This window comes from Poecile atricapillus, chromosome W (assembly GCF_030490865.1).
Source record: "Poecile atricapillus isolate bPoeAtr1 chromosome W, bPoeAtr1.hap1, whole genome shotgun sequence".
In the NCBI taxonomy this organism is placed as follows: domain Eukaryota; kingdom Metazoa; phylum Chordata; class Aves; order Passeriformes; family Paridae; genus Poecile; species Poecile atricapillus.
Window position 1 is genome coordinate 101,746,412 of NC_081288.1, and position 16,590 is coordinate 101,763,001.

The following is a 16,590-nucleotide window of genomic DNA, read 5'->3' on the forward strand; positions in this document are numbered from 1 at the left end:
CTCAGGCACTGGATACCTTTACTCCAGTTCATTTGCCTGGGTGACATGGAATATCTTCCTTGTAGGATGCCTTTTCCTCGTGTTTGACAAGAGCAGCCTCCAGACGCTAAGGGCTTGTGTCTTTTTTCCCATAACTTTGTCAATGCCTGCTTCCTTAAAAAGTGATCCCAACTGCAAATGAAAGTCACAAAATCTGTGACTTATCTCCCCACATCTGTTGTCATACCCAGTTGTTTATTGGGAGTTCTACTCTTGGCACCCAAGGAAGAAATAACTCACTAGCTTGTGACACTTACTAGTCAGAGAGCTGGCCTGGGTTATCTCATCACTTCACGTGGGGAAGAGAATGTCTGGAGCTGTCACACCAGCTGCAGATAAGCTCTTCTGTGGTAGGGGGAATGTCCTGCCACATACCCCATGCTGGAGCAGGAGAAGTGTGAGGAGTCCTCCCCCTGAGGAGAAAGGAGCAGAAGAGACAATGTGTGATGAACTGACCACAACACCCTTTCCCCATCCCCCTGTACTGCTGGAGGGGAGAGGAGATAGAGAAAACTGGGAGTAAAATTAAGCCCAGGAAGAAGGGAGGGGTGGAGGAAAGGTGTTTTTAAGATTTGTTTTTGTTTCTCATTATCCTACTCTGATTTGATTGGTAATAAATTCAGTTAATTTCTCCAAGATGAGTCTGTTTTGCCCACGACATTAATTGGTGAGTGATTTCTCCCTGCCCTTATCTCCACCTGTGAGCGTTTTGTTGTATTCTCTCCTCTGTCCAACTGAGGAGGCAAGTGATAGAATGCATTTGGTGGACACCCAGCATTCAGACAGGGTCAACCCACCACACTTTATTTTTTTGAAAGTACAATTCTGGCATTTCCAAGTAAAATATTTTATAAAAGGTGCTTGAGGAAAATGGAATAGAACTAATGTTTACCCAGGTTTGTATGGTATGTCATTTGGGGAACTAATACTGGACCAAGTTTCTGATTTATGCCCATTTTCTCTGGACCATATGGCTATCCAGTACCCTGTGAACTGGGAACTTAATAATATATACACATGCATATATATCTATAGATATAGATATATACACGCACACTTTTTTTCCCCCCAGATTGCCCTTTGAATACAAAATCTAGATCACCAAGAATGCTGGTCATTAAAAAGAGCAGTACAAAAGAACTGCAGATTCCTGGATTCCCTGTAGTAGGAAGTCTTCATTCACAGACAGTAAAGAATGGAAATGGCACAAGTATTTATAAAGGATTAGTCCTTAAACCTGCTACTTCACCCGCAAAGGTGAGTCTTGGATACTGGTAAAATGAACAACATACTCTAATTCTGAATGTGCTTATTTCACCCCTGAAAGTACCATTCTTAGAGTATTATGCTTTCAAATCTTGTTAAGTGTGCAACACCCCAAAAGTGAATAGAAACACTTTTTCTCAATTTTCTTTTTAAACTATACTGTAATTGGTGCTGTTTCTCATTTGGTTTTTTTTTTTTTTTTTGAGAATTGCAAGAGTTGTCCAAAGGAGAGTGAAAAAGATGTTTTTAAGTTAGACAATTGAAATGCCATTTGTATATATGCTTTTAACAGAAAAACAAGTACCTAGTGGAAAACTATAGTTTGCAAAAAAGTACCTCCAGAATTTATCCCAATTATTGATATAGATACACTGAATTGTTTGTCAATTTATTTCTATATAAAAAGTGTAAACAGTAGTTGTGAGAGAGGATTAATTGCTCCTAAACAGTCTATTTTCCACAATAAAACAGGTATTCTCTCTAATTTATGGTTGTAGTTATGATTTACTTTTGTTTAATCATTTTTTTCTAAATATTCCAGAAAATAATCCTATTGTAGCTAACGGGTCTCTAAATTTTTGTTTAAATTTTTGTTTAGCCTACGCAGTGGAAAAGCCAAGCAAAAGAAAATAAACTTCGGAATGTGTTTTCTCATGAATCTGCATATGGTATTGGCAATTTCAGTCCTTTCAAATCAACTGCCAAGGCATTTAGAGTATCACAGAATTCAATAAAAGAGGTAAAGGAATATCTGTAGTTTTTATTAAATCTATCAAATTTTAAATTTTGTTGGATAACTGGATAAGTAGGCTTTATGCAGAACTATATTAAATAAGTTTAGTTTTGTGGAAGCTAGTGTGGGAGAGAAATATGGAGCATACATCATTGGCCTTTAAGCACTGCAGGATTTGCTTTGTAAGTTCAATTTGTAATAAAAGTGGTGTATTAGGAAGTATAACCCAGTGGATTTAAATTTCAAAATTGCTAATAGTGTGAAAACTTCAGTAGGTTCACTGTTTTTTAGCAGGGCTTCATAAACCTTCATATCTGGGATAATGTCTAAAAACTGTATCTTCCCTCTACTTTTTACTGTGGATATATATGAAAGCAGAAACTACAGGTGCCTATGAGTCTTTGTCTTTTATTCAAAGTTTTCTAAACAAATAGACTTATAATATTTTTTCTTTTTTTTCTGATCTCCCCCTACATTAGTGTAATTGGTCATATTTCTCATCTTCTATTGAGAAAGTTGGTCAGCCTCGTTTAACAAAACTGTCAAGAATGCGGATTGATAAGACTGAATTTTTGAAAGCATTGAAACAAGATAGAGTGGAAGAACATGAAGATGAGAATCATGCTGGGCAAGAGAAGGTAGTTTTGTTCATACCTATTGTAGATCCAGCAGTAACAATTCTCAGACTGAACATAAGCTACTTTTTACTTGGCTGTAAACAGCTGTCATGGTCTTGATCTCTAAATGAAGGAAAATAGTTACCTTTTGATGAATTTTTAAAAGTTGCTCCAAGTACTACTCTTTCTTCAGTGATTCTTAGTTTCTTTTTTTCTTTCTGCAGTATCTGTTCATTCATGTTAGAGATAGATGTGTTCTTTCAATTTGAATCAGTTTATACAGTGCATAGCTGGCACCTGAGAATATTTTTGTCAGTGCTATGAGCCACCAACAAGCCATAAAGCGTAGTTATCATACATAGTCTAAGTGAAGAAATGTAATGCATTATTCAGGATGGGGTGATTTAAAAGCCTTTTTGCTCTAAATGAGTGATTTAAAGTGTAAACAGAAAAAGGAGCACAAATTATAAATCAGCCAGATAAATAAAATTAGTGGTTTTGAGGAAGGGTTATTCAGATACATGAAAAAAAACAAAACAGTGTGTCGTGGTTTTAAACCAGTAACTAAAAAAATTACTTATTTCTTGCTGTGAGATATGGATTAGAACAAGAGCAAAACAGGCATAAAACTTAAAAGGAATAAAGAAAGTTTATTAACAAACTACCATAATAAGAACACCAGAATAAACTTCCAGAAAACCCCTTTTTATTTCCTACTACCCACCATTCTTTTGTTCACATGACAACAGAGACAAAAACTTTGGAACTTTGATGGTTAAAACAGTCCCAATTCCTGCTACAGTCTTTGTAGAGAAACAGAAGTCTCTTTCTGTTAATTTATGGAGTTTTTCACAAGAAAACTACTTCTGTTATAGTTTTCTATTGCCCTGATGTCAGCTGCCCAGAACTGCTATTATCAGAGCTCACTCCTCCCATTTCACATCACTCTGAGGTGTGTATGGGCCATGAGTCTAGGGATGGCATTTTAAGGATGAGTTATTCAAAGGCAAAAGTCTTCTTCATCTGTCTCTGTGAGCTTCACTAGAAAACAGTTTTTCTCATTGCCTCCCAAGGCTTCTAATTTTCACTTCACTGTTTCCAGCACTTCACTGTATCACAATCACTTTACTTTTTACTCAAAATTTACACTTTGAACACTCTATTCCTCCCTATATACTGTCATGAATTAAAGGAGTTCTTTCAGGACTTTATTGTCCATCTCCATAGCTTTAACAGAAAAATATTTCAGCTCATAAGAGCATCTTCTTATTCTCTACCTTTTCTGAAACTTAATTCTTTTCTTTACTGTCTCTGATAGTTTTATAAAGTCTCTTTACATGTTGATCACTCTCTTTTTCTCTCTCTGGATAAAAGGATTAATCTGCAAGTCTCATCTGGGTAATGAAAAGTTTAAAATCTTGCTCAGGCTTTGTAGATGGTTCTGTGACTTCTGCCAGTGCAGGAGCTGGAGCCGTCTGCGATAGAAAATTCCCCATAGCTGCTCTGGAGAGTGTAGTCGCTGTCTCAGCTCGCCGCAGGTCCAGAGCTTTTTCTCTTTCTTTACTCGGCAGTCCCCGGTGAACTCCATCACTGCAGCCGAGCCAGGAACCAGCTTGGCCCCGCCAGAGCCCGGGACAAGCCCCCCCGCAAGCCCCATCTCCCGGCCAGGAGACGCGGCAGGCTCAGCCCAGCCCAGCCCCCGCCAGGTCGCATGGCCGGGCAGAGAACGGGAGGCTAGCCGGAACTCTGTTACCTTTCACAGCCAGGAAACAAAGAGAACTAAAGTGCCTTGACTTTACATCTTAAGGTAGGGTTCACAAGTTGATCTCCCTTTTCAATAGTTAAAACTGCTGTCAATTCTCAGTAATGACCGATAATTGGTCAGGAGAAAAGACTCCCGTCAGTCCCCAGCAACTTCAACTTCCTTAGCTCCCAAAACCACCTTAAAGGTAAAGTTACCCCATGACACAGTGCCAGTGTGCACAGCTCATAAAAGTAAGATTTACTTTTCTGACCCTGTTCCTATATTGGGCAAAATAAAATTTGCTCTAATGGGGCTGTTCAACTTAGCTGTATGTGTCAGTTGGGAAAGGTCTGCATCTTTCCATTAGGCATTTTATGTCTGAGTACCCTGAGATGGATGTTGGGAAAAATGCTGTTCATCTGTGTTTAAGAAACATGCAAAATTTTGATTTAAAATTTAAAAAATCTTGGGAAACACTGTCTCAAGCTTCAGAATTCTAAACATGAATTTGGTGACAATTTCTGTTTCTGAAATTGTCTTGAGTTCTTAATATGTTCATGATACATATGTCAAATACATTCTGTTGTCCCTGATTTTCAGAAGCAGTGTGTGTGTGTGGTGTTTAGTAGTGAAAATTGTAATGTCCTTGGACAGGTATGTGTGTCACATAGCCTGGAGTTAAGTGCATGCATCCTCTTCCCTGCCATTGTTGTTTCACTAACAGGTGTGAAAAGATGTTAAAGAAATCATGTAACTGATAGTTGTCCTACTTCTAACATTCATTTTAATGATCATAAATAGAAAACATGGTATGCAACTGAGTGCATAGGGAGATAACTGTGCAGCAGACATTTATGACAGGATACTGTTGATGGAATTTTAAGGCCTGCAGTGACAAATTTCACCTCTGAAATAATGGGACAAATTGTGATCAGCAGCTGAATCATGCTTGGAAGATATTTTTCCCTAATAGATTAAAATTGTTTAATATTTTTATTAATTTTGAGATATATATGAGATGCATTCTTCAGGTGTATGATTTGAGAGATGAATATATGTTTATTAGGTACTTCTTATGAAATTCTTACCCAGCATTTCTGAAGACAGCACTGTGATTGGGAGGGGAATGACAATGGATGGTCTTGATTGTGGACTCTGAAGTACGATTTTGTACAAGTGCAGAACTGGTTGGTTGAGCAATTACCTCCTGCTATAGATCATGATGTTATGTGCCAAGTTTAGGGATTTCATTGTCAAAAGGGTGTTAGCTAGATAATGTTTATACTACCCTCTTTGTTTTGACAGTTGGTAAGACTTCTATTTGTCTCATTACTAAATAAGAATTACAAGTTGCTGAATGAGTAAAGTTAAAAGAAACATCTTTCATTTGTAGAATTAAAGAGCTTTTAATATTTGACTGAGCCTCAACAGTCTGTTTTCTAAATAAACTTTCTTTCTAGTTCTAATTTCATGGCCAGTAAGTTACAGTTGATGTAACAACAGCCTGAGAAGCTGTGATGCATTTAGGGAAAACTGAATTTAAAGAGCAGTATCCAATCTTCAATTATAGAAATAATAACTTTGAATTTTAAGATATGTTTGAAACTGTAGAAAAAAGTTTGAGACCAAGCATGGGAGTTGATTTCTACATTACTTGATTGGTGGCATAACTTAGGATTTCTGTGGTATCCAGGTATTGCAAACTCTAGAAGTATGATCATTAACAAAATTACCCCCAAAGTAGTATAGAGCATCTCAATTTAAACAATTTAAATTAAACAGAATCACTGAATTGAAGCATTTGCAGACATATACTTGTGAATGAAATTTACTTTTAATCTTTGTGATAATAATTATTGTTAACAGGATGATGAGTCTAACTTGCACAACAGCAACAGTCCTCATCATGTGAGAGATATAAACCGAAACTTTGAAAATGAAATTCCACAAGAGAATGGCAATGCTCAACAGATCATTCGATCTTCAGCTTTCCTTCAGGCAGATGTTCTTTCAAGCTCACTTGAAGCAGAGCATAGGTATGTACTTTATTATAATATAAAGAGTGTTCCTTTATGGTAAGTGATCATGTCTTAAATTCTTTATAGTTCAGGAGTCAGAATCTCAAAACTGAGAACACATCAAATGTTTAATGAATACTGTCAAAGTCTAACTCTCAGATGTGTACTAATTTAACATGGAATATACTTTATACTAGATTTCTGTAGTGACATCTTAAACTTGCTTAACTAAAAATTTGATGTATGTCATCATAAAGAAATAAAGAAAACTACATAGTGATTTCATCCCTCAGATTTTGGTCTGCATATTTAGGAAAAACAATGCATGTAATTGTTATTTGTATTAATTATACTTTAAAAGCTACATCTTATATAAAACTCCAGTGAGTTTTTCCTCATTGTTAAAGAAAATAATTATTTCTGTAGCTGACTACTTGACATTGTCAGTATATTGGGTCTGGTTGAGCTGGAGTTTATTTCCCCATAGCAGCCCTCCCAGTACTGTGCTTTGCATTGGGAGCTGGAAAGGTGCTGATAATACACCCATGTTTTGGTTACTGCTGAGCAGCACTGGCACAGCATCAGTGCTGTCTCCAACATTTTCCCCCCCATCAAGGGGCTGGGAGTGGACAAGATCCTGGGAGGGGACACAACTAGGCCAGTTACCAAGCTGCTGGAATATGATGCAGGGGTGCTTTGAACCATTTTCCTCGACATGGCCATTGTTCACAGGACATCCTCTGGATCTTTAGGGATATTATCAGTTTTTAGATCACTATAGTTGACTTCCAGCACTGCTAATTCTCACAAGTACTGGATACCTGTCTGTAGTGGTCCACTTCCCTGGGGAGTTGACAAGATCTTCCTTAAATGGATATCTTGCCCTCATGCTTGAGAGAAGCCATCTCCAGAGGCTGCAAATTGCTCCTTCTTCTCCAATTCCTCTTTCAATTTCCCAATCTTTATCAAGGGATCCCAGCTGTTTGGCTTCATGATCTTCTAACTGCTGAATGTTGGCTCCATTATCCCAGCATCAAAGCAGCAAGGCAGAAATCCACTCACCTGGTTGGTGGCTGTAATCTTTTTGCAAGTCTCAAAGTTCTGATAAGGTCTGGGACCAAGTAACTTCGGTTTCCTGTTTGATTTGTCTCATTCTTTTCAATTTCTTTGTTCAAGGACCTGCTTCTTGATCTGGCCCCTCCTCTCCTACTTATTTTTCTTCTTTTTCTTGTTCTTGTTCTTCTTCTTGTTCTTCTTGTTCTTTTTCCTCTTCTTCCTCTTCTTCTTCATCCTCCTCCATTTCTAATCAATGATATGGACTTGTAACTTTCCTTATCCATTTTTTCTTTTTCATTACTGGGACAATTACTGTAGTTGTTTTTTGGTCCCTATATCAGCTATAGTGTCCTCAAATGCAGTTTGAGTTTCTGCTTCAACTAGTACTCTGAGAGTACTGAACAGTGTCTTAATAGGCACAGACCAGGCTCCAGTACAGGGTGAGGAGCTGCTGGTTTTCAGTGGGGTAGGCAAGGTTATGCTTTCCAGGGATGGTTATCTGTTCAGGTGTAAAGTGCCAGGTAATGAGAGGTGATAACCACCCTAGGAACCTGCCCAAATCCTTCCACACACCCTGCCACCCAGGTACTGGATGCCTCGGGGCAGATTTCAATATCTTTTCACCTAAAGTTTGTAAGCAGTGCAGCTGACAAACTCCATATCCCACACAGGTGCTTGCTACTCAATAGCTACTATTATTATAGCATTCAAGATATATATAATTGCCTTTGTCTTATCCCTGTTTGGGAGCCAAAAAGGACTGTAGTTGGTTGAACTTGGCTGGACATCACTCACAAAGCCTCTTGTCTCGGTTTTAGAAGGCAGGTGTCTGCTAGGGAGGGCAGGAGCCTCCCTTGGAATGAAAGAATGTAGACCCCCTCCCTCCGAATTATTATAATTCTGAAATCAAGGGGCTTTCAGGCAGAGATCTGGGGATAGGAATAACAGTTCTTTACTGGCATAACCAGGCAAACAAACAACAATAACTACAGCATTAGCAAGAAAACAGAACCAGCAACCCCCTGACAGCTTTCTCGGCTGAGAAGGGAAGGGATGGAGGAGAGGCTTTGTTTCACAAACCCCCTCAGGCAGTCAGTCACGGTGCTCCTGCAGGGCTCTGAGGAACAGTCGGCTGGAACAGCAGGGATGAGCTGAGATCTCGAGCTGGTGGCTGAGGTGTATCAGCAGCTCTGCAGCAGTGGCTGGCACTGCCACATGTCCTGGCAGGACAGGGGGTGCGAGGCCACTAACGAAGAGGGAAGGAAGGAGAAGAAGCAGCCGCTCCGTCTGGGTGATGGCGAAATTCCCTTCTCACCACAACAGCTCCGGGCCCCAAGTGTCCTCTGAAGTTGAAGAAAAGCCCACCAAACTGTCCCCACTATCTTTTTTCCTTCCCCCTTCCCGCCCCCCTGGGCCCGGCCGAACTCTTTGTCTTTTGTCAAGCACCCACCAAGTACCCACAGTTAGGTTGTCCCCGAAACTAATGGGTAAAAATTCCACGGGCAAGCCAGAACTAAAAAAAAAAAAGACACCTAACCCCCAACACCTCTCTATCAGTCCCCTCCATAGCTGGACAGAAGAGAGAAAATATAAAAAAACGTTCATGATTTGAGATAGAGACAGATCACTCACCAAATGCCATCATGTGCAAAACAAATTCAAATTAGAGATATTAATTTAATTTATTGCTCACAAAATAAGAGCAGGATAATAAGAAATAAAATAAGACCTTAAAAACACCTTCCTTCCATCCCTTCTTCCTTCCCAGCTCTACATCCTCCCCCAGCGGCACACGGAGACGGGAGTGGGACTTAAGTTCAGTTCATCACAAGTTGTTTCTGCTGCTGCTCAGGGAGAGGAGTCCTTCCCCTGCTCCAGTGTAGGGTCCCTCCCATACGAGATAGTTCTCTATGAGTCCATCCCCTGGGCAACATTTCTCCACAAACTGCTTCAGTGTTGGTCCCTTTCCTCAGGGTGCAGTCCTTCAAGTACAGCCTGCTTCAGCATGGGTCCCCCACAGGGTCACAGGTCCTACCAAGAAACCTACTTCAGAATGGGCTCCTATCTCCATGGGCCCACAAGTCCCTGACAGGAGCCTGCTCCATCACAGGAATCCCACAAGGTCACAACTTCCTCTCAGGCATCCACCTTCACCATGGGTATCCTCCATGGGCTGCACATGGATCTTTGAATCCCTGTGGACTTCCATGGGCTGCAGGGGCACAGCTGCCTCACCATTGTTATAAATGTAATAGCAAAATAAGGTTAATATAAAAAGCAATTTATTATAAAACTATTTCAATCATAAGCAACGAGAGAAAAAACCACAATAAATAAATCAGCGCAGCGCCGGGTGGACAGGGGTCTGCACCCAGAGGTACAGATTTTCCCAAATCCACGAAAGAGGGATTACAGTCCAGGGTTTTTATAAGGATTTTCGTATCCTGAGGCAAAACCCGGAGTGGGCACAGTCCAACAAAGAGTCTAGATGTGCAGTTGAATAGATTTCCCGGATCCATCGAGCTGAGTCTATAGTCAACTGGGCAGAGTCCTTTCACATGCGAATGGTTCTGGGTGCCTTCTGATTGCATCTTTTGGTTGGACTCCCGGGGTGGAGTGTCCAGGTCGGGTGCGAAGCAGATGGATATCTCAGCCGGGCTACTCTCATTGTCTGGCTTGATTGCTTGTGTCTTGCTCTTTATCTTGGGCTGTCTGGCTTGATTGCTTGTGTCCTGCTCTTTATTTCGGGCTGATAAGCGTTGCTGTGGATCGTTACCGCCTGACTCGGGAAGGAATCTTTAGATCATACTACATTTTATATCTTTACATTATTATAAATATAACATATATTTCTTTATTCTCCTTCACGAATTTTTATCCAATGCCTCATTTATCACAGTCCCCCGCCTAATAATTTATCACATTAAAAATTTGTGTTATCTCATTTATTTTTATTTCCAATGGGGAGGACTGGGGACTTTTAACAACATTCGTCCTCCTCCCAGTCTTTTAGAGAATCCTCACAGTACCCTTGAAAAGGGTTATCTTTTTTATTTCTATTTTCAAATTTCTTTAGGGCTTCAACTGCCTTCCCGTTTTCTCTTTTCTCTTCTAACTTCATTAGTTTAGATATTTGAGAGAAAGGAGTAGGCTTCTCTTGGGCATTTTCTGGATCAATTGGGAGGGCAGCGATCTGCATTTCTTGAACAACGGAATGAATTAACCTGATGAAACAGGGAATCAGGCATGGGAGGAAGATGATTCCTGCAATTGAACAAGTTATGAAGAACACCAACTTTTTCCACTAAGCTCCCTGTCCAAATATTTAGTCCCACCAAGAGGCTTGTAGAATAGAATTCCACTTTTGGACTGGCACATGTGCCACTTTCTTTATTTCAGCGGCTAGTCTCCTTATTGTCTCCCCATAGTCATCTATCTCTATACAACATTCTGATTCATTGTACTTACCACACACTCCTCTTTCCTCGGCTAACAAGTAGTCAAGGGCTAATCTGTTTTGATATACAAAAGCCCTCATTTGCGAGTGTTGTTTTGCCAGAAGTTCTAAGGCTTCTGAGGTGTGGTTGGAGACTACTTCCACCACTGCTTGCAACCTAATAAGCCTGTTGAGGAGGTAAATAGGTGTTCTATAACCCCAGCTGCCATCATTTGCCCAAGTGGCGGGCCCATAATACTTAATGATTCTTTCAGCAGGCCACTCTTCTTCTCCCCATTTTTGACTGCCTCCGGCCATTGGTAATTCTCATTTTAATTCTCTTTTATGTCTATTCAATGTCTCAAAGAGGGGAGCTCCTAGCAATTTGCTTTCTGTTCTAGGTAAGGTGAAGAAAAAGGGCCTGATTATTCCTAGGGTGCAGGACCCCTTCCATTTCCTGGGGAGCTCGCTATATGCTTTCTTCCCACATATCCAGTAGATGCCGTCGGGAGCTTCCCAACCTATGTTCGTTTTTGCAGGATCATCTCAATATTCTTTTAGGCCTTCTAGTGCATGGAAGGGATTGGCCCCAGAGTTTTTGTACCAGCATAATTTAATTAATTCAACCCATTCGCAATGATTTCCCCGGGTGCTACTCCAATAGCCCGCGGGTGGTTCAGGTTGCCAGGTCTTTGATTTAGTGTCAGAATTCACCGTGAGTGTGTTTATACACGGGGTATAACCCACTAAGTCAGTGAACTCCTTCTCTTCTCTGCTAATGCAGACAGTGCTAATTATTCTCTGGTCTATTACTCATCCCTCAGGTCTTTGTGCTGTTTTTGACATTTTTGATCCCTCCCATTTTAGGAGTTGTTCTGGGGTGAGTCCCCCTCCCTTCCAAGGCCACCTTTCGGCTGATTTTAAACTGCCACAGATCCAACAGTTAGACAAACCTAATTCCGTTGCTATTTCCTGCATTAGGTCAATAAAGAGATTTTGGTTGGGGGCTGGTAATCCCCAATCACTGTAGTGTTTTTCTAACTGTTCATAGTGTTCGCTAAGAGACTTCAGTCTCTCTTGTTCTAATCTCTTTTTCCTGATTTCTACTTCTCGCCTTTTTAACTCTTGGGTCAGTTGTTTTATTTTACTTTCAGGATCCATCCCTTCTTTATCTTTTGAAAAGCAGAATATTTGGTCGAATTGTAAACAAATTCGGTCATCATCACTTCTTAATAAATCAAGGATTATTGGTTCATTGTTAAAGGATGCTTTTTCCTCATGTTTTAGATTTTTGCCTTCCCAGTACAATTTTCCCCCCATAGTACAAGTTTTTAATTTTGCATTATCATAACTCAAAGGGTTGACCTTATAGTACGCCAGAAAAGTGGACTGTCTTTTTCCTCCTATCCATACAGTTTTATTACATTGGCCACAGGTTGGAATCGGAGGAAGCATTCCAACTTTTCTCTTATATATGAAGTGGGAAGCTTTGGTCTTTCCTCCTATAGGAGTCTTTGACTGCCCGTCCTTAAGACCTGCCCCTGAGTGGTAACACCAGACCTCCCCCTTCAATTCACAGAGACCATATTGAGTACTGTTAGACAAGCAGAACTCTTTTTGTTGTCCCGGAGGACAGTCAATTATTTGTCCGGTATTTGTGGCAGTCAGGCACTGCTCACACTTCCCCAGGGGACGCTCCCCCAGAGGTACCTCGGGAATTATTCCCTTGGTCAAGCACACGGCTAGACTTAGGACAATCAGGATTCCCCACCGGCGTACCCCTCTGCCTCGCCCTTCGCCCGTACAGAAATATACGGCGGGGACTACCATCTTCTCGGCAGCAAGGATATTCTTCAGGGGCCCTTGTAGTCCTAATGGCATACCTTCTCTTGAAAGTAGCTCACCGAGACAATTTAATTGTATCTGTCTTACACGGTACTTTGACTGTCTTTCGGCACACGATGGCTAGTGCTTCTGCTTTGGCGTCTAATTTTCCTTTTATCCCCTTTTGGTAAATCAGGTACCACTCAGGAGAGTCAAGTTCTAAAAACCCCGCCCGGGTGGCAAGTATTAAGAGACAGCTAGTCTCCTCCTGTTCCTTGATCAGACAACCGGTACACAATCCCTTGGGCCTATACCCTCCCCGATAGTGGGTTACCTAAATTTGTCTACAATAAGCACACTCAAAATGTATAAAAGGAAAACAATCACAATCTGGGTTGATGCAACTTATCTGGTCATCACTGGTCATTTGTGGTGACGCTGAAGCTTAATTTTCAGCTCTCCCAGAGGGGTGGTGACTTTCTACTCGGAGGTGTTGCAATCCTTGACCTTTTTCACTCTGGATGAATGTGTCCAGCCTCTTTCTGCAGTCCGAACAGCAGTGTCAGTGGTGAGGAGAACGAGGAACGGTCCTTCCCAGTGTGGGGTGAGGGGAAGTTCTTTCCAAGCTTTGATGAGGACTTTATCCCCAGGCTGTATCTGGTGTATCGCGAATCCCAGAGTGGCACTTTGGGGAATAAGCCCTTGCTTTCGAAGGTCCGTGAGTCTGTGTAGATGGTCCCCTTCTTTCCTTTCAGCCTCCGGAGGGCTCTCAGGAGAGCATAGAGCTCGCAAGCTTGTGCGGACCAGCTTGCTTTCAAGGGGCCTGATTCTACAACTTCCCCTGATGCACCATTTAGTATTGCATATCCCGACTTTCTCTTTCCCTCAATAACTTTTGAAGATCCATCTATAAACCACTTCTCTCCCCCTTCTAACTCTTGATCTTCTAAGTCTGGTCTTATTCTAGTCTGCAGCTCCACAGTCTCAGTACAATCGTGTAACAATTTTTCTGGAGGTTCACCAAACAGGAACTAAGCAGGATTTTGTGCAGAAGTGGTTTTTAATTCTAAACCAAGTGAGCTGATTAAAATGGCTTCATATTTCAGAAGCCTGGAATCAGTCAGCCACTTCTCTGCTTTTTGCTGCAAGATGTTTCTCACATCGTGGGGAGTGTAAACTACCAAGGGAGCTCCAAAAGTTACTTTCTTAGCTTCTCCCACTAACAGAGCCACTGCTACAATCGCCTGTAAACATGTAGGCTAACCCCACTAACAGGATCTAAGATCTTTGAGAGAAACCCTATAGGCTTCTTTTTTTCTGCCCATTCCTGGGTCAGGACTCCCTGTGCTGTTTGTCCACTAACATCTACAAACAACTGAAATTCTTTATTTGTATTTGGTAGAGTTAGTACGGGGGCAGTCATAAGAATATTTTTCAATTTCTGGAAATTAGACTCATCCTGTTCAGTTCACTTCAGCCTGTCAGTGTTCAACTTTTCATACAAAAACTTCACTTTCTCACTGAAACCCTCAATCTACTGCCTGCAATATCCCAAGAGCCCTAAAACTTGTCTAATTTGTCTTTTTGTTCTCGGTGCAGGCAACGCAAGGATGCCTGCCACTCTCTCAGGGTCCAATTTCTTTTTCCCTTGAGATATCCAATGTCCTAGGTATTTTATTTCAGGCTCTGTGAATTGCAGTTTGGATTTTGAGACTTTCAACCCTTTCTTTCTTAAAAAGTTCAAAAGGCAATTGTGCTTTTCTTCACACTTTCCTCAGTCTGTCCAGCTATCAACAAGTCATCTACATACTGCAAAAGCTTTGTCTCGCCCTCAGGAATAAATTGGATTAGCAACTGTTCTAAAGCCTGCCCGAAAAGGTTCGGAGACTCCACGAACCCCTGGGGGAGGACTGTCCACCTTAGCTGCTGCTTCCGGTTTGTATCTGGGTCTTCCCACTGAAATGCAAAATAATTTCTACTACTTTCATCCAGAGGGAAAGTCCAAAAAGCATCTTTCAAATCAATCACACTGTACCACACATCTTCAGGTGAGAGTCTATTTAGCAAGGTATAGGGGTTGGCCACCACCGGGAACCTAGTCCGGGTCTTAGCGTTTACAGCTCTTAGGTCCTGGACCAATCGGAAGCTGCCATCCTTCTTCCTTACAGCCAGGATGGGGGTGTTATGTTGAGACATGCAAGGTTCTAAAGTACCCCCTTTTAGGAGGTCATCAATTATTGTTTCAACCCCCTTCTCCCCTCCATCGGGATGGGATATTGTTTAACCCTTATAGGGTCCTCAGGGTTCTCGATTTCTATTTTGATAGGTTTGATATCTAGCTTTCCTACCTCTCCTTTTGAATGCCATACTTCAGGGTTAATCTCCTCCTCATCCTTAGGAGTCAGCTTAAATATTTTCACTACCAATTCAGAATTTTTAACAATGATATTAATTCCTAAAGCGATAATCATGTCCCTCCCCAACAAATTATAATCAGCTTCTTCTACTAATAACAGATTCCCTAAGCAAATTTTATTTTCAGATTCTATTTCTACATCCTTTATTACGGGCACTTTGAAGGGGTCCCCCTTTGCACCAATTACAAAAACTTTTTCTCTGCTAGCCACACATCCATACGGCAATTTCTGCAGGGTACTTCTCTCCACCCCAGTATCCATAAGAAAACTTACCTCCTGTCGTTGGGGGCCCACCTTTAATTTTATCAAGGGCTCTTTGGATGTTCTGATCCCCAAACTGAAGAGCCCCCAACACCCCTAATCCTCTTGAAAAATCTTCTCGTCCTTTATTCTTTGTCTACAGTCCCGCCGAACGTGTCCTACCTGTTTACAGTAGTAGCATTCAGGGAGTTCTCTCTGTGGGGTCGGGGCTGCCCTGTGAGGATGTCGGGGTTTTCTGGGCAGTGTTTTAAACTTACCCTGTGCCTGCTCCTGTTTCTGGACCTCCTTTACTGCAGCTACTAAAACCTTAGTTTGCAATTTCTGCTTCTCATCCTCCCTCTTCATGTATACTTTTTGAGCTTCCCTTAGGAGCTCCTGGAGGCTTTTATCTTGCCACCCCTCAATCTTTTCTAATTTTCTCCTAATGTCCTCCCAAGATTTAGCAACAAATTGTGTTTTTAACAGAACCTCCCCCACAGGAGAGTTCGGGTCAGTTCCAGAGTAGATCTGCAAACTTCGCCGTAATCTCTCGATCCATTCTGTGGGTGATTCCTCTTTCCCTTGACACTCTCCAAAAACTTTGCTAATATTTTGGCCCCTAGGAACCGCTTCTCTTATACCTTGAATAATTATGCTCCTTAAATCTACCATGTTCCGTCTGCCTTCCTCCGTCTGTGCATTCCAGCTTGGGCTTACGCTAGGCCATTTCTGGTTGCCTGGCGTCCTCTGTGGATTGCGTCGGTCCCAGTCCCTGATACCAGCTTGTTTAATCATTTCTCTTTCTTCCTGATTAAACAATGATCTTAGGATTGCCGTAAGATTGTCAAAGGTATAAATACTACTCCCTAGAAATTCATCTAACCTTTCAGCCACACCAAAAGGATCATCCAACAACCGCCCCATCTCTTTCTTAAATGCTCTTACGTCTCCGGTGTTAAGGGGTACATTCACAAATCCGATCACTCCCGGGGCCATCGGTACTTCCCTGAGAGGGAACAACCGGTGCTCCTCTTCACTCTCTCCCCACTCATCATTCACCATTCTCACTCTCAAACGGGTTCTACTTGCGGGAGGGGAGCTGGTGATTGTGAGTTGTCTCCCCTTTATCAATTGTGGGAATTCCACCGCCACCCGGTTGACGGGAGGGATCCCCTCCGTTATATGGGGGGGTCTCGGTTG

General features: G+C 41.6%; 1 protein-coding gene across 1 annotated transcript in view; it reads left to right on the plus strand.

Annotated features, from left to right (window-relative positions):
• Nucleotides 1–1,146: 1,146 nt before the first annotated feature.
• Nucleotides 1,147–16,590, plus strand: part of LOC131591980 (vasculin-like) — a 45,240-nt gene continuing 29,796 nt past the window's right edge. The window contains exons 1-4 of the mRNA XM_058863163.1: nt 1,147–1,296; nt 1,904–2,044; nt 2,518–2,676; nt 6,266–6,435. Of these exons, the coding sequence (XP_058719146.1) occupies nt 1,147–1,296; nt 1,904–2,044; nt 2,518–2,676; nt 6,266–6,435 (620 nt within the window). The remainder of the gene's footprint in view (nt 1,297–1,903; nt 2,045–2,517; nt 2,677–6,265; nt 6,436–16,590) is intronic.